At 33.8% G+C, this 24,515-nt stretch overlaps 2 protein-coding genes, 1 long non-coding RNA gene and 1 pseudogene across 4 annotated transcripts; 1 reads left to right on the top strand and 3 right to left on the bottom strand.

Moving 5' to 3' along the window:
* Positions 1–175: 175 nt before the first annotated feature.
* Positions 176–2,948, bottom strand: LOC144563783 (uncharacterized; annotated as a pseudogene). The gene is made up of 5 exons (XR_013514425.1): positions 2,767–2,948; positions 2,036–2,377; positions 1,597–1,868; positions 1,261–1,460; positions 176–800 (listed from the first exon to the last, which is right to left on the bottom strand). The product of XR_013514425.1 is annotated as an uncharacterized LOC144563783 (transcript).
* Positions 2,949–11,613: 8,665 nt separating this feature from the next.
* On the bottom strand, positions 11,614–12,356 carry LOC144564768 (uncharacterized). The gene is made up of 3 exons (XR_013514740.1): positions 12,273–12,356; positions 11,931–12,031; positions 11,614–11,703 (listed from the first exon to the last, which is right to left on the bottom strand). It is a non-coding gene; the product is annotated as an uncharacterized LOC144564768 (long non-coding RNA).
* Positions 12,357–20,862: 8,506 nt separating this feature from the next.
* On the top strand, positions 20,863–21,852 carry LOC144564396 (uncharacterized). Its single transcript, XM_078313995.1, has 2 exons — positions 20,863–20,944; positions 21,059–21,852. Exons 1-2 carry the CDS (start codon positions 20,863–20,865, stop codon positions 21,850–21,852), a joined length of 876 nt encoding a protein of 291 aa, XP_078170121.1.
* Positions 21,853–22,282: 430 nt separating this feature from the next.
* On the bottom strand, positions 22,283–23,669 carry LOC144564395 (uncharacterized). Its single transcript, XM_078313994.1, has 2 exons — positions 22,800–23,669; positions 22,283–22,360 (listed from the first exon to the last, which is right to left on the bottom strand). Exons 1-2 carry the CDS (start codon positions 23,667–23,669, stop codon positions 22,283–22,285), a joined length of 948 nt encoding a protein of 315 aa, XP_078170120.1.
* Between the last annotated feature and the right edge of the window lie 846 nt (positions 23,670–24,515).

Below are 24,515 nucleotides of genomic sequence, written 5' to 3'. Positions count from 1 at the left end.
AGAAAAACGGCAATTCGAGGCTAATTGTATTGTGCCCTTTTTCTTCCTGTTTTCAATGAGAACTCTTTTGACTCCTAAATAAGAATATACATACCAGTGTCAGTACTAAGGAAAGAATATACAGTGTACACATGTAGGGGTACATACCAGTGTCAGTACTAACGAAAGAATATACAGTTTACACACGTAGGGATACTGATTTGAGGCGCTTAACAGTTTACAACAACAAATAATAACACAAAAAAATTAAAATGAAAAACAAAATATCAACACAATGTGAATACTCAAAAGCCCAATCCCTTTTATCTCTTGAATCTGCTTGCACTGCCTAAAAATTTTAAAATTAAGAATTTACCATTTATTCAGTTTTGCTTCTAGACCTCTTGAGGAGATACCTAAGAGAAAAGAAACCTAGCATTACAGTTTGCCAAAACCAGCCTTTGGTATTTTTTGGATCCACCCTCCTTGCCAGGTAAAATGCATAGATGCCTTCACAAACATGCAACATGGACGCCACAATAAACACAAGTCTAATCTCTAAGAGACCTAAACACCAATAAATGGAGCTGATAATTGAAACTGAGAGGTCCAATTGGAGGTAGAAATGCTGCACAAAACATGGCAAACATCCCAAATGTAGCAAAAAGCCAGGTATAAATGGTGGGCCCATCTAGTTCTCGTCTTTTTTTCTCTTGGAAATAGGAAACAGTTGCGGTTACACCATCCCGGGGAGAAATTAGGGGAACATATCCAAGCTCCTGTCTTGCTTTAAGGATGGAAAAATGATGTGCGACTCCAATCTGTTATACACAATCAGTAAAAAAAAATTAACTAAATATAGAAAAAGAGAGGAATGGATGATGAAAAATAACTGATTTCAGAATGTGACACCGAAAGTTATTTTCAGGCCAAGCTTAAAATAATTGAGGTTTTTCTAACTTTGCTATATAAGTCTCGACACCAAATAGCTTCATAACCAGTTACTACACATATGGAAGGTAAAGTGCAAATTTAAAATCCTCTTTCCGTTATTTTAGTTTAATTAAGGCAAAAGCTAATTTAAATATGTAAATCAGGCTTGTAATGTGCAGTACCCAAGTGACAGTTGCATGCTGATTATAAATATGATATTTTATTTTGGATAAAATAAGGTAAACCCACTGATTTCATTAACTAAATAAAAATGTCATAGGGGTACCAAACAACTGGTACCAGTAAATATGATATATTAAGGGTGCTGTTTGCAAAACAAGCAAATACCTTATATGCTTCAGATGGAAGAATGAGGGGTTGACGAAGCCATTTCTTCCCGAGCCATGGAAACAACAGCATGTACAGAAACCAACATATGCGTGATATAACTAGCCCGTGCTTTAGATCCATGCTAAATTTTGGGGCGCTGTAGCCTAAACCTCTACGAAGTGGGTTAACAACAAATTGAAATGTATTCACCGGTGAACCTGGAAAGACAGAGAGATGATAATTTAGTTCTATTGCAATAAATTGAAATGTATTTACTGGTAAACCTGGAAAGAGAGTTTATAATTCAGTTTTATTGCAATAAAAAATTGACTGTAAAGTATTTGTAAACTTTACCATCAGATACAAAATAGGCTTGACCAGCGGCAACGGGTTGACCTTCTCGACCCGGTATATCATCCAATAGGCCCATACTTGCCAATAAGAGGGCCAACACCAGATTTTCCACATATATCCAGTCTGTTTTAACATTTTCACCCCCAATCTTAAAATGTAGAAGTCCTAACTTTGCAAGAGACACCAGTCTTTGCAGGTGCTTCAGTTCACCAGGACCATACACCAATGCAGGTCTTACTGCACATGTATAGAAGCGGGTCCCACTTCTATTTCTAGAGTGAGAGAAAATAACATGTTGTTTAGAGTGTGGTAGTAAATTTAGTATTCTCATAAATTATGATACTTCCATTTTTCCTTGCATGGACTCAACCAGATTTTCATAATTGATTTCTCTATGTGATAGTTCTATTTGACTAGTCAGACTGTAGACTGGACTTACTTGCCGGGCCGACCATTGCTCTTCAGCACGAGCTGCTCAGCAATGATTTACTCCTGCCAAATGGGTCAGGATTTGATTCAATCGGGTAGTACGGGTTGGTCTCGTTACCGTTCAAAATCTCTTTGCCACCAAAAACCACATTGTAGGAGCTCAAGTAAACAAGCCATTTGATACCCAACTCGCGGCAAGAGTCAAGCACGTTGCACGTGCCGGTTATATTGGTCTCATCAACCCCACCAGCTCGGAGCATGTCCTTACCTGACCCACCATAGGAGGCCAGATGGAAGACACAATCCACACCACGCAGAGCTCTGTCTACATCCTTCTTCTTTCTTACATCCCCTGATTGCATGACAGTATACTAAAATTAAATGAATGACAACTCAGCGGAGAGAGGAATGGAGGAATTGAATGACAGTATACTAAAATTCTGGAAATTAATTGAACCAATTGAGGAGGAATTTGAAGGAGAAGAGATAAATTGAATTACAGTAAGCTGCGGATTAGAAAGGGTAAAATTTTAACAGAGAAATTTTGGCTTCATGCAGCACACAAACTATTTACAGTACTATTTTGGTTCTATAGTCTTTGCGCTGTATGAAGCCAAAAATGGTCTGTTAAAATCTTTACCCATTAGAAATGGAAGGAGAAATTGAATGCAGCATACTAGAATTATGGAAATTAACTGGATCAATTGAGGAGGAATTATGAAGGAGAGGAGAAAAATTTACCGTGGATTAGAAGAACACCAGCTTGGCGGAGAGAGGAGTGGAGAGGAGAAGAAGAATCTGGCGAGAGGTCGAGGGATCGAACCTCACGAGCGCCTCTCCTCGCCAATTCCAAGCACAACGCCTAATCCACCTGTCACGACGAAAATTCTCCCTTCTATTCCCTCGTTCTCGCTTAGATGCATCTCCCTCCCTCCTCCCCTCCTTACAGTGCCTGACGCGCACAAATTCGGGATGTTATAGAAGAGAGTGAGCAAGCTGAATTCGCATCCTCTGGTATATCTCAACTCTTGCGTTTCTTTTGGAAAATCTCAATCGTTCAGATACGTTCTGCCCGAATCTCAAAACAGAAATTATACTGTCCCCTCCGCTATCCCCGAATAGTCACCGGACACGTCGGTCACGCAAAAGTTGAGGTTTCTCAGAGAATACGAAGTATGTGGAGAAAATGGAGAGGTATTGTTGACGCCTTGACGGACTCGACACACGGACAGGGTGAATTCATTATTCATATCACCCAACGTAAAAGGATATTTCTGTTTAGATCTGGACCGTCCAATAAAAATCATCACGAATATTAAAGGCTCCGTGCTTTCTACTTCCGACCGAATTGGTGATTGGTCCGGTTTTCTCATTTCACGGTCCGGATCTGAACAGAAATATCTGTTACACGGTTATCTCGTGATGTGAACAGTCTAGAGTTATTAGATTATAATCAGGACTCCTGTAATAGCACCTTGGTATAAAAGGGACTGAATGGTGTATCTGTCCAGAGATGATCTCAGCCTTTCATTTATCAAATCCAACCATTCTAAATCATTGTGTTAAATATCAGATATTATATATGTATTATATGTATCCATTTGTGTACAAGTTTGAAATTAATTATAACCCAACGTGCTACATACAAAGCCACACAGTTTGAGCGAATCCTCCTCCCTTACCATTTGGTGCGATTTCTGCCGAATTACCTTTTCTCCCTTCACGGTAGACTCCGCCTCCTCTTTTCTCTCTTCTCCGCTGCATCAGATCTCTCTTCTCTCTCTTCTCCGCTGAATCAGAATACTGGCGAATACAAATCCAGATGCCTCTCTTTTCTCTCTTCTCCCCTGAAATCGAATCCTCTTTTCTCTCTTCTCCTCTTTTCCCTTCGCCCCCGATGCCTAAACTTCCACCTCAGCGCCCGTTGCCTAAACTTTCATCGTCAGACCGCCCCCCTCCTGTTTTTAAATCTTCTCCGCTGGCGCCGTTTTCCCTCCGCACCCGATGTCTAAAGTTCCGCCTCAGCGCTCGATGCCTAGACTTCTGCCGTCAGAGGTAAACCCTACCTAGCCGGCCCCTCTTGTTTTTCAATTGTCAAAAAAAAAATTATCTGGATTATCTGTTTTTTAAGGGCCCACACGTTGTCCTGGGATTGAAAATCTATTTTGATTATTTTTTTTAAATGTAATATTTGTATTATAATGGATTTGTTAAATTTAATTATATGAGTGTGAATTTTTTTTTTTAAATTGTATAGTAGATATTTGTAGTCAGTCGGTTGCTAGGGTGGAAGATTGATTACATTTTTTTTTCTAAATACATTTAATTTTTAGAAAAATATAAGATTGATTACAACTTCCAATTCTTTAATAATTGATTTAGTGCTTATGGAAGATGGGATCCGCGTATCCTTGGGTGATAGATGTATTAACTGCACAAATCAAATAAAGATTTTTTTTTTAAATTACATGGCAGAGACTTCCAGATAGAAATCAGATCAAAATGCTGGAGTTCAAATTTTAAAGATAGGGATGTGGGTCATCCTTATAAGTCTGTATCAATTAGGGAAGAAGTAATGATAATTAACTCTCCTTGATGGGGCGTGAAGCTTGATAATTTCTTGATTTAACTAAATTGAGGCTGAAAGACTAAACTGAAATTCAGTTGCGTTCAAAAATCTTATAAGAAAAGTCGTTGTTTTGTTGTGTAATCTAATAAATGATGTTTTGGTTTTGTATATTTGCAGTCTTTTTTACAAGTGGGATTGCAAGCGAAATCTGAGACGATAAAGTGGCTGGCATGTAGAGCAGTATGAATTTATTCTATTTTAATGAAAAATAAAAATGGTGCATGCAAAGGATTATATAGTCTATGAAATATCAACTTTATGAACAACATTAATGAATTATTCCTATTTGCAAGGATTTTTTCTCTGTTTCCATACTTAGTTCCAGAACATTTTAATTGGTTTCTTTTTCTTTCTATTTTTGCTTGATTCTAAAATAAACAAAAGAAGTCCTAAAAGAGTTAAACTTTTTTTTGTTTATTAGGTTTGCCATCTTATGGACATGTCTGATGACAAAGGAGCTGCTACGCATATTATTATAGATCATAATATCTACCCACTCCTGCTTAACTGCTTGATTGATGGGTATTGTACAAACATACTGCTACTTATATTTTCTGAACTAACGATGGCCACAGTGACCAGTACAAGAATATATGGCACTAACAAATTTTTAGGTGGTACTGAAACAAAATCTTGGTCATGAAGATTCATGGTAAATATTGGGAGAAAACCGGTATTGAACTGGTACCTTTATGTATTGGTATCTGTCATGGCAAGCTGTTACTATCTAATAATTTATGTTTTTACAGGAACGAGCGAACGTCAGCAGCTTCTTTGGATGCTATAAAAAGTATAGCACAAACACCTCAGGGAATTGTAAGAATATAATTTACTTTCCGTATTCTTAATTTTATACTACAAACATTTATCTTTAGAATAAAGCAATGTTGGAACATCATTTTCTTTTCCCTAAATCAATTACTTTCTTTCTTTCTAGGCTTAAATGGTGACTATATGTCAATCTATTTGGTGCCACCAACTGTTGGTCATTGATATATATCATTTCCTATACATTAATTCTGAATTTCTGATGATTAACTTTTATATGTCCTTTGGACAGGTATCCATTACTCCTCTTCCAATCCTTCTGCCATGGTCAAAATTGTTTGAAAGGATGAAAGAAAACATCATTTTGCTGCTGGATGTCCTCCAGCATTGATGAGAAAGGTAAATGTTCCCTCCAATTAGAATTTCAATTTTTTTCCAAATATAACAGACCACACTCTATATATATCAATGAAATCTCCATTCTTTCAAATTGGATTTGCTCTATTCCCTTTTCTTCACTAAAACTACTGGTACTGTTCAAAACTTCTCATATTTACACAATTAAGAAGCTAGGCACAGAATTGCATTTAGCAGCCTTCAAGGTAGATGATGAAATTTGTTAATAGGGTTTACTAGATAGGTGTACTGTTTCTACCCTTGATTCTAATAGGTGAAATGTTTCTACCCTTGATTCTAATATTTTAAATTCTGGTTCTACCCTTGATTCTAATAAGTGAATTGTTTCTTCTTCGACATCGCATACCTTTGAAACATAATTGACTTCAGCAGCAGCACTTGGCGTTCCTTCAGGTACTCTTCTCAAATTAACTTAGTTGATATGAATTCCATCTTCTCAAATTAACTTAGTTGATATGAATTTTTTCTTTATCATGATTCCTGAATTTTATACAAATTTCTATTTTTTTGGACATCTCTGCAGGCACACATACAGATTTTATTGTTTGTTTACTCTGGTTCTACAATAAAACAAACTAAAATCTGTTTGGTATTATCGTTGAAAATTACAAGGTTCTATATTAAAAATTGTAAATATGTCAAAAAGCAAGGTCCTATATTTAAAAAAAAGTGTTCCCTCTCTTGACTGACAAAGTACTTAAAAATAAATTGAACTAATGTATAAACAGGGGCTCAGAACCTCTAAAACCAGAACTAATGTATAAACAGGGGTTTGGTTCCCTCTCTTTGGTTTCTCATGCATAAACAGGGGCTTAGAACCTCTAAAACCAGAACTAATGTAGTTAGTACTGATTTACGCCAAACCTGGTGTGCTGACATCTAAACAGACTCCTTGGCATATCCCTGTGCATGTACCAGTAGAAAACATAAGCATAGCAAGAATTGACTCCAACTGGTACAGAAAAAACACTAAAAAAAAATAAAAGTAGTCGGTCAAATAATTAGATCATACAGTCAGGTAGAGGACATCACCCCAAGTATATGCATACTAAATTTTCCCTTTTTAGGATCTTTAAAGTATTGTCAAAGTATTTTTCAAGTTTACGTTTTTAATTCCAGCACAAATTCCCAAACTGCCCCTTTACTTAACTGCATACTAAAATGAGCTCCTGAGCTCCAAAACTTATGAAATTTCATGAGGATTTAGAGCATGATTCAACAAGCATTCCATATAAAGAACAAAACTTTATGATTTAGCAGATTGCCTATAAATAATTCTTCAAAACTGACTGTCAGACGATATAAAATCTGTTTGGTATTATCGTTGGAAATTACTTCTATTTTTTATCTTGCGGAGTGCTTATGGTTACTGTTAGTAACAGAGCTTGCATTATCAATCTCATCTCAAGGAATGGGTATATCATTACCAAAGTAGGCGAATTGATACAGTTTGCAGGCGAGGGGTGTACACAGGCTACTTCTGTGTTTTCTTTTCACCTCTTTTCAAATTAGATGTCTTGAACTATTGTCTTTCATATTTCTTGAAAGTAAGAATTATAATAATGCAAGGAGAATGTATTTTTGAGTATATTGTAAGCTTCATTTTATTTCTCTGATTTTTGTAAAAACAATACATTTGTAGAGGGCTTTAGGGTGTTTCAAATATCAAGCTTTCACCTTTTCTGGTATCATGCAGGAGAGAATTGAAATAAATTCCCATATTCCCATGTTATTTGCTTGTGAGTTTCTTTCTAATTTTGTCTTTATTTGCCTTAAAAAAATAGTTTGAGTATACACGGGTGATGATACTAAAAACATATATAGGATATCTTATTCCGACTACTGTTGTATCCCATTTCCTTGATGATTATGAAAAGAATGGGATACATACTGGTATTTTAACTCTTATATGTCAGTTAAATCTTTTTTAGTTGGTAGTAGATCATGTCCGATTATTGTCAACTCTTTAATTGCATGTCTAATGCCATTTAAACATGGTTGTTATGGTTTTACCTAATTAATGTTACACCATTTGTAGTAGTATTTGGCTCTGTTTCGATATCTGTGGCCTCATAGAATCTTTTATTGTATACAAGAGGAGAAGAGCAAAACGGTATAAATAAATTAAACAGAAAAGGTTTGAAATTGTAGATAATATACAAAATAGCAATTAATGTGAAAGAAATTACTATTTTTAGATATATTTTTCAATAAATACCTCTTTTATGTGTACCCTCTTTCTCATAAGGATTGTTCTTGGCTTCTGTTACGGATTCAGGAGAAATGTGTTTTATATTTTACTTCTTATTGAAATATTTTAATGAATCTAGCACAAGTTAAATCTTGTAGGAAATTAATGAAATATTGTCAATTCCCACCGCAACGCGTGGGCACTTGACTAGTATGTTCAAACCACTTCATCTAAAAATAAATTCAAAGCCATTCAAAAGTAATGATTTTCTACCTATTTAAAAAGGTATAATTTGTCTTCAACCATATTTTCATATGGAGATTTGTTGAAGGATTCATATTGAAATCAGAGATATTGATATATTAATATTATCGACCAATCCACGCTATGCATAATACTATAGCCTCACTCATTTTATTTTAGAAAAGAGGCTAAAAGGTATAACTTCATCTGATAAAAATTATAAAAATAAGGGACAAAACTGTTAATTTTTATTTTATAAGGTGGCTTAGTAATATAACATGTAGACCGTCTGATCAAAATCCACAAGAATATTAATTATTAAAGGAGCAATGTAAATTTCAACCAGAACCGAATTCGGCTGAATTCTGATGGGAATGTCCGAATCCAAACTCAGTACTTGAAGAATTCGGACATAAAATTAACCTGTTGACCTTAGTGGGTCTCAAAACTTGTTCTGAAAAAAAGAATTTCTTAAAAATTTCAGCTAAATACATGGAAAGGGTCATCCATCTATTAGCCCACTGTAGACCCAATGTTACTTACTCAAATGCTGTCGGCCCAATACCAGACCAAGTTTCTTCAAGCCCGTAATAGAAAGGATAATTTGTAGTTTGTTAACAAACTAGTCAAGTGCCCACGCGTTGCGGTGGGAATTGACAATATTTCATTAATTTCCTACAAGATTTAACTTGTGCTAGATTCATTAAAATATTTCAATAAGAAGTAAAATATAAAACACATTTCTCCTGAATCCGTAACAGAAGCCAAGAACAATCCTTATGAGAAAGAGGGTACACATAAAAGAGGTATTTATTGAAAAATATATCTAAAAATAGTAATTTCTTTCACATTAATTGCTATTTTGTATATTATCTACAATTTCAAACCTTTTCTGTTTAATTTATTTATACCGTTTTGCTCTTCTCCTCTTGTATACAATAAAAGATTCTATGAGGCCACAGATATCGAAACAGAGCCAAATACTACTACAAATGGTGTAACATTAATTAGGTAAAACCATAACAACCATGTTTAAATGGCATTAGACATGCAATTAAAGAGTTGACAATAATCGGACATGATCTACTACCAACTAAAAAAGATTTAACTGACATATAAGAGTTAAAATACCAGTATGTATCCCATTCTTTTCATAATCATCAAGGAAATGGGATACAACAGTAGTCGGAATAAGATATCCTATATATGTTTTTAGTATCATCACCCGTGTATACTCAAACTATTTTTTTAAGGCAAATAAAGACAAAATTAGAAAGAAACTCACAAGCAAATAACATGGGAATATGGGAATTTATTTCAATTCTCTCCTGCATGATACCAGAAAAGGTGAAAGCTTGATATTTGAAACACCCTAAAGCCCTCTACAAATGTATTGTTTTTACAAAAATCAGAGAAATAAAATGAAGCTTACAATATACTCAAAAATACATTCTCCTTGCATTATTATAATTCTTACTTTCAAGAAATATGAAAGACAATAGTTCAAGACATCTAATTTGAAAAGAGGTGAAAAGAAAACACAGAAGTAGCCTGTGTACACCCCTCGCCTGCAAACTGTATCAATTCGCCTACTTTGGTAATGATATACCCATTCCTTGAGATGAGATTGATAATGCAAGCTCTGTTACTAACAGTAACCATAAGCACTCCGCAAGATAAAAAATAGAAGTAATTTCCAACGATAATACCAAACAGATTTTATATCGTCTGACAGTCAGTTTTGAAGAATTATTTATAGGCAATCTGCTAAATCATAAAGTTTTGTTCTTTATATGGAATGCTTGTTGAATCATGCTCTAAATCCTCATGAAATTTCATAAGTTTTGGAGCTCAGGAGCTCATTTTAGTATGCAGTTAAGTAAAGGGGCAGTTTGGGAATTTGTGCTGGAATTAAAAACGTAAACTTGAAAAATACTTTGACAATACTTTAAAGATCCTAAAAAGGGAAAATTTAGTATGCATATACTTGGGGTGATGTCCTCTACCTGACTGTATGATCTAATTATTTGACCGACTACTTTTATTTTTTTTTAGTGTTTTTTCTGTACCAGTTGGAGTCAATTCTTGCTATGCTTATGTTTTCTACTGGTACATGCACAGGGATATGCCAAGGAGTCTGTTTAGATGTCAGCACACCAGGTTTGGCGTAAATCAGTACTAACTACATTAGTTCTGGTTTTAGAGGTTCTAAGCCCCTGTTTATGCATGAGAAACCAAAGAGAGGGAACCAAACCCCTGTTTATACATTAGTTCTGGTTTTAGAGGTTCTGAGCCCCTGTTTATACATTAGTTCAATTTATTTTTAAGTACTTTGTCAGTCAAGAGAGGGAACACTTTTTTTTAAATATAGGACCTTGCTTTTTGACATATTTACAATTTTTAATATAGAACCTTGTAATTTTCAATGATAATACCAAACAGATTTTAGTTTGTTTTATTGTAGAACCAGAGTAAACAAACAATAAAATCTGTATGTGTGCCTGCAGAGATGTCCAAAAAAATAGAAATTTGTATAAAATTCAGGAATCATGATAAAGAAAAAATTCATATCAACTAAGTTAATTTGAGAAGATGGAATTCATATCAACTAAGTTAATTTGAGAAGAGTACCTGAAGGAATGCCAAGTGCTGCTGCTGAAGTCAATTATGTTTCAAAGGTATGCGATGTCGAAGAAGAAACAATTCACTTATTAGAATCAAGGGTAGAACCAGAATTTAAAATATTAGAATCAAGGGTAGAAACAGTACACCTATCTAGTAAACCCTATTAACAAATTTCATCATCTACCTTGAAGGCTGCTAAATGCAATTCTGTGCCTAGCTTCTTAATTGTGTAAATATGAGAAGTTTTGAACAGTACCAGTAGTTTTAGTGAAGAAAAGGGAATAGAGCAAATCCAATTTGAAAGAATGGAGATTTCATTGATATATATAGAGTGTGGTCTGTTATATTTGGAAAAAATTTGAAATTCTAATTGGAGGGAACATTTACCTTTCTCATCAATGCTGGAGGACATCCAGCAGCAAAAGGATGTTTTCTTTCATCCTTTCAAACAATTTTGACCATGGCAGAAGAATTGGAAGAGGAGTAATGGATACCTGTCCAAAGGACATATAAAAGTTAATCATCAGAAATTCAGAATTAATGTATAGGAAATGATATATATCAATGACCAACAGTTGGTGGCACCAAATAGATTGACATATAGTCACCATTTAAGCCTAGAAAGAAAGAAAGTAATTGATTTAGTGAAAAGAAAATGATGTTCCAACATTGCTTTATTCTAAAGATAAATGTTTGTAGTATAAAATTAAGAATACGGAAAGTAAATTATATTCTTACAATTCCCTGAGGTGTTTGTGCTATACTTTTTATAGCATCCAAAGAAGCTGCTGACGTTCGCTCGTTCCTGTAAAAACATAAATTATTAGATAGTAACAGCTTGCCATGACAGATACCAATACATAAAGGTACCAGTTCAATACCGGTTTTCTCCCAATATTTACCATGAATCTTCATGACCAAGATTTTGTTTCAGTACCACCTAAAAATTTGTTAGTGCCATATATTCTTGTACTGGTCACTGTGGCCATCGTTAGTTCAGAAAATATAAGTAGCAGTATGTTTGTACAATACCCATCAATCAAGCAGTTAAGCAGGAGTGGGTAGATATTATGATCTATAATAATATGCGTAGCAGCTCCTTTGTCATCAGACATGTCCATAAGATGGCAAACCTAATAAACAAAAAAAAGTTTAACTCTTTTAGGACTTCTTTTGTTTATTTTAGAATCAAGCAAAAATAGAAAGAAAAAGAAACCAATTAAAATGTTCTGGAACTAAGTATGGAAACAGAGAAAAAATCCTTGCAAATAGGAATAATTCATTAATGTTGTTCATAAAGTTGATATTTCATAGACTATATAATCCTTTGCATGCACCATTTTTCTTTTTCATTAAAATAGAATAAATTCATACTGCTCTACATGCCAGCCACTTTATGGTCTCAGATTTCGCTTGCAATCCCACTTGTAAAAAAGACTGCAAATATACAAAACCAAAACATCATTTATTAGATTACACAACAAAACAACGACTTTTCTTATAAGATTTTTGAACGCAACTGAATTTCAGTTTAGTCTTTCAGCCTCAATTTAGTTAAATCAAGAAATTATCAAGCTTCACGCCCCATCAAGGAGAGTTAATTATCATTACTTCTTCCCTAATTGATACAGACTTATAAGGATGACCCACATCCCTATCTTTAAAATTTGAACTCCAGCATTTTGATCTGATTTCTATCTGGAAGTCTCTGCCATGTAATTTAAAAAAAAAATCTTTATTTGATTTGTGCAGTTAATACATCTATCACCCAAGGATACGCGGATCCCATCTTCCATAAGCACTAAATCAATTATTAAAGAATTGGAAGTTGTAATCAATCTTATATTTTTCTAAAAATTAAATGTATTTAGAAAAAAAAATGTAATCAATCTTCCACCCTAGCAACCGACTGACTACAAATATCTACTATACAATTTAAAAAAAAAAATTCACACTCATATAATTAAATTTAACAAATCCATTATAATACAAATATTACATTTAAAAAAAATAATCAAAATAGATTTTCAATCCCAGGACAACGTGTGGGCCCTTAAAAAACAGATAATCCAGATAATTTTTTTTTTGACAATTGAAAAACAAGAGGGGCCGGCTAGGTAGGGTTTACCTCTGACGGCAGAAGTCTAGGCATCGAGCGCTGAGGCGGAACTTTAGACATCGGGTGCGGAGGGAAAACGGCGCCAGCGGAGAAGATTTAAAAACAGGAGGGGGGCGGTCTGACGATGGAAGTTTAGGCAACGGGCGCTGAGGTGGAAGTTTAGGCATCGGGGGCGAAGGGAAAAGAGGAGAAGAGAGAAAAGAGGATTCGGTTTCAGGGGAGAAGAGAGAAAAGAGAGGCATCTGGATTTGTATTCGCCAGTATTCTGATTCAGCGGAGAAGAGAGAGAAGAGAGATCTGATGCAGCGGAGAAGAGAGAAAAGAGGAGGCGGAGTCTACCGTGAAGGGAGAAAAGGTAATTCGGCAGAAATCGCACCAAATGGTAAGGGAGGAGGATTCGCTCAAACTGTGTGGCTTTGTATGTAGCACGTTGGGTTATAATTAATTTCAAACTTGTACACAAATGGATACATATAATACATATATAATATCTGATATTTAACACAATGATTTAGAATGGTTGGATCTGATAAATGAAAGGCTGAGATCATCTCTGGACAGATACACCATTCAGTCCCTTTTATACCAAGGTGCTATTATAGGAGTCATGATATAAATAAATAGTAAACAAATTGAAAGAAATGTAAAATTTTAATTAAGTGGTTTGAACATGTCTAAATAAATATTAAAAAAATTGTAAGAAATGTAAAATTTGATCTACAATCACATTTTTATATGAAAATTATGTTGGACAGTTCATATCAACTATTTGAAGATTAAAACCAAAAATATAAATCCTGAGCGCAGACCAATCTGCGCTATGCAAAGTATCATAGCCTCACTCAAATAAAATCTGTTGTAGTAATTAACTTATGTATCTAGATCAATTTTCTAGTTTAGACTTGTTAGACTTAAATAGTGAAGTCTCTTTAATTTTGTTTAGTTGCCAATTAAAAAATTTACCAATTGACAACCTTAATTTCTTTCTTCATTTTGCTTTTATTTGCCATTTGGACTGATCTTACTGTATCATAAACTGGGATGAAATTGAGATGCGTCTAATTAAAAAAAGAAAAAATATGACCGAAGAAAATGTTGTAGAAGTGCGCTAAAAAGGGATTGAAATACCGTTATATTTCGCACGTAATTAAAGGAGAAAAAATAGAGTTGACCCCCAACGGTTATTACCAGTGGTTAATATTTTCGTGGGCCCCAGAACCACCACATCTCTGTCTAACTTCCCTACATAAACTACCCATTATCCATCTCATTTGATATATTAGCAACTGATAAAAAAAGAGCATTGCTAATTAGCAACCATCAGAAAAAGACAATTATGATCCAAGGATAGATTGATAGAATACGGAGGAAATGTAATTAATTTATGTATTTAATTTCGAGGGCTTTTGCAAATTGTTTCTCTAATCAGTTAATAGTAATATATAAGTTTGAGATGTTAGATCTCTTTGCGAAACTTTTACAAAATTATTAATCTTAAGAATGAAGTGTTACTGTTACGCCAGTGTTTTAATTTGATGGTTCATTAAATTATATTATTATATAAATCCGTTCATCGCTTCTTTGGACCTTGTTATTATAATTAGAATCATAACCTTTAATCTTTTAAATACATATTTGATTTCAATTGAGACATTAGTTTGACCATGCATATATTTATCTTTTAAGATTAAGATTAATAATTTGAACATAGCTACTATCTGATGAGACATTAGTATTGTCGTTGTTTGAGTATTTGGATGAATTATAAGGTTCCTAATTTTGTATGATTATTTGTACGTTGAACAATATATACATGTCACCAATGCCAGCTAAGCAGTAGCAAGGCTCCAATAAGCCTATATTGCATGCATATGAGAAATTGTGTTTAAGATTAATAAATAAAATTCACAGACTGGAAAATGTTATCTTGGGTTTACTAAGTAAAATTTAAAATAAACTTTACAAAAACATCTTCAAACTTTTATTTTCTTTTTCAAATTTGTCATTTATAGATATTGTTCCAACCAACTATCCTTCTCTCCAATGGCATTTGCGTCTCAAATTTTCATAATTAAAATATTTCACAGTGTATTAACTATTAAGCATTAATTGTTATCATTTATCATTTATTTGAATAGCGATCGATCTCATAATTTTGTGCGGTAGAGTGGCTTCTTAGTTCTTACCATCAAAAAGTACAACTATATATATATGAAAAGTAGATGTTTTGAAAAGTTGATTTATGAAGTACAACATCACACGATCAAAAGAAATATACTATCATATTACAAAGTACTCGTTGTTAAGGGGAACCCATTTGTACATAGTGAATTTTAATGCGTACAGCGTTTGAGCGTTTGAATTTTTGATGAACCAAAAGACCTCTGTCCAGCTCAAAAATTACTTCTAAGTAAATACATAAAATATTATTTTATGATCTTTCTAGTACATTTAATTTCTAAAAAGTGGTATCTATTTTTAAAAAAAACCAAAATTTTAAGTTATTTAATGATTGTTATTAAAAAATTCTCAAAATAGATACAACTTTTTATAAATTAAATGTACTAGAAGGATAACAATATTTTATGTATTACCTACAAGTGACTTTTGAACTGGGATCAATAGCTCAGAATCCAATCATTTTTTTTTTCCAATAACACATAAAGAAATATATTAATTTTTCTTACAACCGTAAAAAATTCGACATGAAAAATGTTGATCCGGGTTATTTATAGCAGTCTTTCTAATAAATCAAATTATATAGTATTCCATCTATTTTCAAAGAAATATATTAAATATTTCTAATATTTAAATACAAAAAATAAATAAATTATAAATATTCCTATTTAAATAAAAAAATATTGAAACCGTAAAAAAAAATTGCCAGTTTTTTTTTCTGAAAAGGTTTTGGAATTCCAAAACCGGAAAAAAAATTGACGGTTTCTTTGTTTTTTTTGGTGCTGGTTTTCGAATTGTAAAACCGGATTTTTTTTTTCCGGTTTTAGACTGAATTACCGGAAAAAAAATATTCCGGTTTAGGTAGATTTAAAAATCTTGTCGGAGTTTTGTTATTTTTTGAAATTTAATTATTTTTTTGGATATTTGTAAAAAATTCGGCAAGTACTCTTTATTCTTTATTATTTTCTAATTTTTCATCGAATTTTCTATAACTTTTCATTGAAGGTTCTTTTTTCCTTATTATATTATTTTAACATAGTACAACAATAATTACGAAATTAATGTTCAAAGTTTAATTAAGGATGTTACAAGTTTCAAGAACAAAATAAAAAGGTCAGTATGAATATGAATTTGATATATTTGTTGATTCAATTTATTAGATTAGCCTTTAGCCTAATAATTCTCTTGATTCACATGTGATTTTGCAATGGTGTTGAATAGTATAGCATTGTTCAAGATCAGTGCAAAAATACTATATATAATTTAAGAGTGCTATGGACTAAATTCTCAATGTTTTAAATTATTTCAATAAGTTTCATATGAATTTTAGCAGTGCAGCAATTTTTTTTAGTTTAATAATATTACAATTTATATCTGCACTAATAATTGTCTTCTGAACGGGTTAATTAGTGTTTAAATGTTTTTCTTTTGAATTGATGTAATCAAAGCTCATAGCCACTATCAGGGTTTAAAAAAAAAATTAGTGTTTAAATGTGCTTTGGTCAATTGATAATACTGAGTCCAATCTTCTCGATCTTTAATTCTTTCTTATTCGTCTCGAACCATAGCTACAGCTAATCTCAAATTTGATGCTATAAATTGCGAGTTTGGTGATAAAACCTAGCTAAACACTAAACCCTTTTCAATCAGACTTGAAATCTAATGAAATAGAAAGCTACATGCGGGACAATTGTTGTAGAGAAAAGAGAAAAAAAAAAAAGAAGAGCAAATGATATATTACTTATAAAAGTCGGATAAAATCTTTCTTATATATTAACGAGCCCTCCGTACAACAGGTACAACTGTACAATAGACCTCTCATCTTAATTGTTATATAGCTGGTGTGCGTAGGTTATCAGATTGAACTGATTTGGTCAAAATAGGTGAATTAAAATATAGAAAATTTAGACGTGTTATTTATCATTTGGATAGATCGTATATTAAAAATAATATAATTTGGTACTTGCTTGAATATAAATCAATTGGTGATAAATTTGAATCGTTGATTTATTAGATTCCTCGTCAGATGAACAAACAAAAATTTAAAATACACAGCATTTGATATATAGCACGTCTATATCACAACAAACACATCATAGGTTTATTCGTTTTATTTTATAAAGTGTTGGATTGACTATAATTGCTGAATAAGTTTCTTGTCAACATAATTTATCTCATTTAATATTATAGATATATATAACAGTAACACATTTTCTGATCAATCACCTTTTTCTCTCCGCACGTGCTACTAAAAATTGAAATTTATTAGGTCATTATCTTGATGCCTCATTCATGCAGTAATGTAGTTGTTAGTTATCAAAGAGATAATTAAAGTGTTTTCTGTTGAGAAGACCTAAAAAAAATCTTTTGCACTCGAAAAATTCTACATTAATTACGCTGGAATATCTTTTTGGTTATATTACTCACCGTACATTTATTTTCCTGAATTGTTTATAGTCTTGGTAATTGTTTTATACTAATTTTTATAAGATTAAATCCTTTAAATATTGAAGTACCACTCGAAGTAATGAAAAAATTGACGATAGGAGATGAATCCTTATTATGTTAGGTAACAAAATAGTTTTGTTTAAATCTGGACCATTCAATCAAAATTAATTCGGATCAATCCGATATGAGATAGAATGTATGGGTTCCTTTCATATTTGTGCAAATTCTGATCAGCCAGTCCGGATCTAAACAAAAATATTGTGTGACCTCAAGTGATGTGAATTTGGTAGGATATCTATCTTGTCATGACTCATGAGTCTTGCCACTTCACATTGGAGGAAGAAGCCAGGAACATCATGACACGTTGGAGGATATCTCTGCTGTCCTGACTCCTGAGTCTTGCCACTTCTAAGAAAATTAGAAATGAACCTGGCTCACTGAGTGGACTTGATTCAAAGGAGCATGCATCATGCATGGATCACAAAGAAAACACTAATTTTTAATTAGATATTCTATTATTATATAAATATAAATACAATTTGAATGTAACTTTTTTGTGCTTTTCAAAATACCACCCATCCTTCTGTTGTCTTAATATTTTATAAGAATATAAAATTAACATTATATTATTCTAAACAACCCAAATCTAATACTATATTTTCCATTAATATTTAAATGAATGCGCTTTTCACACTATTCTCCTGTCTCCGTATGTATTATTTCCAGATCCAGACCTATTACGTATGAGCTGACGTACTTTTACAAAGCAATTAAGCAAACCAGCATGCCATTAAATACAATCCAGGATTTTCTAACCTAGATGGATACTTTCTTTTAATGTAGCGAGTTGTCTCCCCCCGGACAATCATGGTACAAGCTTTCATTTTGATGGAATTATTCTGACTGGGGGTGAATTAGGGGTGCAAACGGGTTGGATATTATCCGACTGTATCCGATTCCGTATCCAAAAATTTAATACGGATATCCGATATCCAAATATCTGTTACAATGCAAGGGTAGAATTGTCCAAATTTTTTAAATTCAAATACTTACCACATTGCCGTGAATGAACTTCTCTGTTTGGGTCTCTTTTCTAAATGCCTCAAATGTGGATACCCATGGAGTGAAGAAACCATAACCAAGCCCAACAAGTACACTTCCAATTTCCAAAGATACCGAGACCCAACCATAGACCGAACAGCACTGGTAAAGCAACTAAGAGCAGCATGACTTTCAAAGCGATGTTTACATAGTTAGTTCTGCATTGAAGGTGCTGCTGGATTAGTCGGGTGTTATACATAATCCTAAAATTATGCTACTGGTACAGTAAATGTAACAAAAAGAAATGCCAGAACATTTTGAACCAGTAAATTGTTGGATCTTTTGAGAGGGCGAAACAGAGATACTGTGAAATGCAATTTGGTTTTTCAAAATAGTGAATCACATTTGATCATAGTTTGATTAAATATTGGACCACTTGATTAGAGTATAGACCGTCCATACGACATGAAAAGTAAAAAGTACAAGAATAACCCCAATGTTTCCTAAAATTTGAATTGCTGCGGCAAGGGCCCAACAACCAAAGCTGCAGAAGTAATATCAATGTTGTAAATATGCAACAAAGCAAAGAGAGAAATATAAAATGAGAAGGAAAAAAATAAAATCAAAGTTGGTTGGTTCCTAAAATTGAAATTACTGTTTCAAAAAAAAAAAAAAACAATTATTATGAGCGCCTTAATCTCCAATTAATTGCTGGAATTTTAGTCCCATAAGAGGGAAAAAAACTATTCAAGGGCAACTTACTGTTCTCAAAAAAATATTTGCACTATTCTGGTAAGTTTTCTCATCTCATGTTAAAAAATTCAATCTCAATTTGACAACAAAATACCAATAAGGCCACAACTAAATACAGTCAAACCCTCTATAGCTAAAAAGCAGGAATAATAATTTCACGATTATGAATGAAAAATTAAAAGAGAGGAGAAAAAAAATAAGAAAAAAGGAATAATAATTGCATGTGACCAAATAATGCATATTCAAAGAATAATTCAGAAATGAAACATCTTTCCAAGTCATAATTACATTTACGTCCATATCTTAGTTTCTAATTTGTATGATTGTACCATCTTATTGTTTCTAACCTTTCATAACTGAAATTACAAAAGGAGCCTTCGAGTGCATTACTTGTTGTATGAAATTAATTTATTTAAATAGTGGTAAGAAAAAAAATTATTGTGAATTGATAAGAGGTGCGAATATTTCATTAATAGATGTGTTCTTTATTAGTGAAGCAAGCATTCATACAATTTGAGCAGATTCTGAACCAATTAATAAGCCACCAGTTCAAATTGTGTTGTCAATTGAAAGATGGATGGTGCCGATCCTATTTAATTCGGTTTCTACGTATACTTGGGATTTTTATTTTACAAATAAGATCGATGTCAAATGAAAATTGAATGGTTGTAACTCTCATTAATTGGTGGGTAAAAAGTATATATAGTATTGGTTATTGTTATGAACAAACACTGAAATTACCACAGTACACTGAAATTAAGCACCAATAGCATTAAACAAGTAATTTCTATATATATACCAAAAATTGATTATCATCGTATTAAACCAGCCATAAGTTAGGTTTAGCATTGCATTACATGTTTGCTTGACATACTAAACTTTATACAGAAATACTTTTTAACAATGAATGCTGATAGATAGGTGGGTAATATATTGACAAAAACTACCCAAATCCTAAAAGATAACAGCTTTAGATGTTTGCTTGACATACTAAACTTTATACAGAAATACTTCTTAAAAATGAATGCTGATAGATGGATAATATATTAACAAAAACTACCCAAATCCTAAAAGATAACAGCTTTAGGGTAATAAAAGCCCAAAGCAACCCTAGAATCCAACTACATAAACCCTCAATTAGGTTGTCTACCTCTCCTCCGAGTTGAATTTATTCCATGCTTCCTGGAAATGTGAAAACAAAACTAATTAATTTAAGCATATAAATCATTTGCAAAAGAAGAAAGGTAACTGCATTAAAAATCAAGGCCTTCAAATATCCTTTATAACCCTCATAACTTGCTCATTTTAGCAAAACTATGTTGCAAATTTGATACCTTTAAGGAGCTCCTAGATTTTTCATAACTTAAGGTGTTTAAAATTTTAATAAATAGGATGCCATAACCCACTACAAAAACAGTTTATTTCATGACAATTGGCAAAATTCCAGCAAAAACAGTTAAAGAGGTCACCAGTTTGATGAGGCGCTTCTTATGGGGAACGGAGGAGGGCAAGAAGTGCTTTGCGCTAATTGCGTGGCATTAATTGTACCAGACAACTGAGGATGGGGGTTTAGGTGTGAAAGATTTAAAATTATTTAATGAGGCTCTCTTGTTAAAACTAGTATGGCAGGTCGCGGGGAATGAAGATAAATTGTGGATAGAGGTGCTGAGAGCTAAGTACTTTGCGAGAGGTGGTTTCTGGTCAGTTCAGACGAGGACTGGCTCAAGTAATTTGTGGAGAGCTTTACAAGATTTGAAACCCTTACTCAAAGATAACCTCAGATGGAGTGTAGGAGATGGGACACTAATAAGGGCCATAAATCAACCTTGGTATGAAGGATGGGAAGCACAGAGAATTCTGACAAATGAACAAAGGGATCTAACAGTGGCAGCACTGTTTGACCATACCACGCAACATTGGGATACAGAAAAGATAGGGGAACTGATTGGCATCCAAGCAATATCACAGATCCCAAACACAGCAAAAAAACCAAAACTGCAACCACTAATCAGCAACAAACTGATTTGGATGGTGAGCAAAAAAGGATCATATACCACCAAGGAAGGATACAAGATGCTAATGGAGGCGTACCTGGTGCGATCGACTTATTCAGAGGCCAAAAAACAAGCATGGAGGAAATTGGAGAAGTGGAAGGATCTGATCTCAAGGGTGAAACTGTTTATTTGGCGTGCAATTCACGATGGACTGGCTAAATCGAATGAAATGCATAGAAGGATATCAACAGTGGACCCCAAATGTGTCAGATGTGGCATCGAAAATGAAATAGAACCAATCTCAAGGAGAGAGGGTACAAACTTCAGAGGCAGACCACCTGATGGAGTGACTGAGTTTATGCAGGTCCCAGTAGTACTAAATCCAAACCACTTCAGGTTTGAGATTGGTACAGGAACATAGACAACACAATCCCTATAATCAAATCAACACCAGCGCTCTGCAGGCCTGGTACACTGTGATCAGATGCAAGCTACAGTGTTCTTTGAAGAAATCGAATCACAACAACGATATGGTCACTGACCTATCTTTTAGAATGTAGTTTCTTTCAATTAATCATTAGCTAGGTAATTTATTTTCCTTAAGGTAGGTCCTTTCTTTAATGCTTTTATTTTTTATTTTATTCAGCACCCATTTGTACTCTAATTTCGTACTGGTAAAATAGTTACCAGGAGGTAGAACTTATTATGTATAGGGGTGTTCATCGGTTCGGTTCGGTTGAAACCGAACCGAACTTGGCAAACCAAAGTTATAATTCGGTTTTAAAAATAGAATCAAACCGAACCGAATTAGCAATGCAACCGAACCGAATTAGCAAAACTGAAGCTAAATGTTAAAAGCAATCTACCTTGACTGAGAGCACTATATAACTGGGTCCTCTTAAAATGGGCCTCTTGTGCATGATCCTATGCTGAAAAAGCATATAAAAAAACATTTTAACTAACACCAAATAGTACATTAAAAAAAATAAACAAACTGTGCAGGGATTTACCAAGGTTTCACTAAACTTAAACCAAAATTCAAAACACCCTAATCTCTGACAGGGACACATCCAATTTTTTTCCAAATGAGGGTGAGGATTAGGGTTTAGGGTTTAGGGTTTAACATGAACTTCCTTAAGAAATAAGCTATATAACATCAAAAATAACGCATAAATGTATATAATATAGAAAAAAAAATAGGAATACTGAAACCCATTAAGTACACCTGGATCTTCTTATGATTAAGATAATCAAACAATAACCAACCAAACAAGTCAGTGCGTGCTTTCTCTTTACTCTGATTAGTCTTTCACATTTTTACCAGTAAAGTATAATATGCATACAAGTAGTACTAGTACTGCACAATACCTGAGATGAGACCCCGTTGAAGGGCTTGTAGCTCTTGAGGCGGTTCCGCTCTTTCTCAGCATCAGCCTTGACTTTCTTGACGGCTCTCTCTCTGGCCTCTGTCATGACCTTCCACGTAGCCTCCTTCTGAGCTCTCTCTCTGGCCTCTCTCTCCTTCTTCTCCTCCCCCTTCGACCTCCACTTCTCAAATCCCTCTCCACCGCCACCTCTGCTGTTCATCTCTTCTTTTTCTCTGTTTTCCACTGCCCTCTGTCTGGCATAAGTGATGCGCTCTAATGCAATGCGCTCAGCCCTCTCTTGTGTGGCCCGCTCCATCACCAGTCTGTCCTTCTCTCTCTCCCGCTTCCTCTCCTCCTCCTCCCTCTCCCTTTCTCTTTCCTTCACACGTCTCTCACGTTCTCTCTCGTCGTCTGACTTTCTTGCCTCTGTTTTTCTCTCTTTTGCCTTCTCCCCATGCAATTTGGTCACCTTATCTTTCTCCTCTGCTCTTTCCCTCTCTAACCGTCTCGTCTCAGCTTCGACCCTCGTTGCCATCTCTTTCTCTTCTTCAAGCTTCTTCTCCATCTCTTTCTGCTCCCTTTCTTTCACCATTCTCTCCCTCTTTTCTTGCTCTATTTTCTCCCTCTCTTTCCGTTCTCTTTCTCTTTCTCTTTCTATCCTCTCCTTCTCCCTCTCTTCTTCAAGTTTTCTAACTCGTTCTCTTTCTTCCTCTATCTCTTCTTCCAGCTTTCTACCTCTTTCCCTCTCTAGCTCTATCTCCTCTGCAAGTTTTCTACCTCTTTCTCTCTCCCGTTCTATCTCTTCTTCAAGCTTTCTTATCCTTTGTCCAATTTTTTCTAGTTCCTCTTCTAATTTTCTCTCCCTTTCCATTGCGTTCTCCAACTTGTGTGCCATCTCTCTTGGGGAAGGGGAGGGGAGGGACGGGGTGAGAAGAGAAGGGGACGGGAGGGAAGAATTTTACATGCTCCAGTAGTTCATAGAAGGGGATGGGAGGGAAGAATTTTACATGCTCCAGTAGTTCATAGAAGGGGGAATTTCACGTATATCCCTCAAAAACTTCAAAATTAGAAAGAAAGAAGAGAGGGGACGGGCAACGAAGAACGCACTTAAATTGATCTGTCTTTTCAATTCCCATTTAAAAAATATAACCGATATATAATGTATTAATATAAAAGAATTACACACAAGTTGATCTCTGCAAACTCAATTTGAGTTGGGTGTTAAAAAATAGCTTGAGACACTAAGCTGCATCAAGATTACAAAATCAATCACATTAATATCCAATCAATTATGATCAATTTTCTGAATTAAATAATTACGTGTATAGGAAAGCCTAACAATTTGTAAAATAATTATGAAATATTTTAATGACTAATTAGATTATATAAACCCTTGTAAGCAATGAATGATCAATCAATCAATCTATGGAATTATTTTTATTTCAATTCAATCTCAAATTATAAACTTCATGTATATATTTTGTTGATCAATTAAAATGATACGAAAAAGAGTAAAACCAGAAAAATGAAATTTCATTCAACACTAGCTAAAGTCCATGACAGTCCATATCAGTCAATATTCGTCCAAAATGTGACCGTGGATTAAATTAATCCGTGTTTTTCAGAAAATTATGGACCATCAAACAGTGATTTTGAAAAAAATTTAAAAAATAGTAAAAAATTTCCAAAAAATATAAAATTTGGTCTCCAAGCACAA

The sequence above is a fragment of the Carex rostrata genome, chromosome 13 (genome assembly GCF_964058835.1).
Source record: "Carex rostrata chromosome 13, lpCarRost1.2, whole genome shotgun sequence".
NCBI lineage: Eukaryota > Viridiplantae > Streptophyta > Magnoliopsida > Poales > Cyperaceae > Carex > Carex rostrata.
This window is presented reverse-complemented; position numbering and strand designations above follow the sequence as displayed.

Bases quoted from the DNA above. Each gene is read 5' to 3' on its own strand.
- LOC144564396 (XM_078313995.1), top strand. From the start codon at position 20,863: ATGACAATTGGCAAAATTCCAGCAAAAACAGTTAAAGAGGTCACCAGT. The intron at 20,945-21,058 runs GCAAGAAGTGCT...TGTTAAAACTAG, and splicing joins CTTATGGGGAACGGAGGAGG to TATGGCAGGTCGCGGGGAAT.
- LOC144564395 (XM_078313994.1), bottom strand. From the start codon at position 23,669: ATGGAAAGGGAGAGAAAATTAGAAGAGGAACTAGAAAAAATTGGACAA. The intron at 22,361-22,799 runs GTATTGTGCAGT...ATGCTTTTTCAG, and splicing joins TCAACGGGGTCTCATCTCAG to CATAGGATCATGCACAAGAG.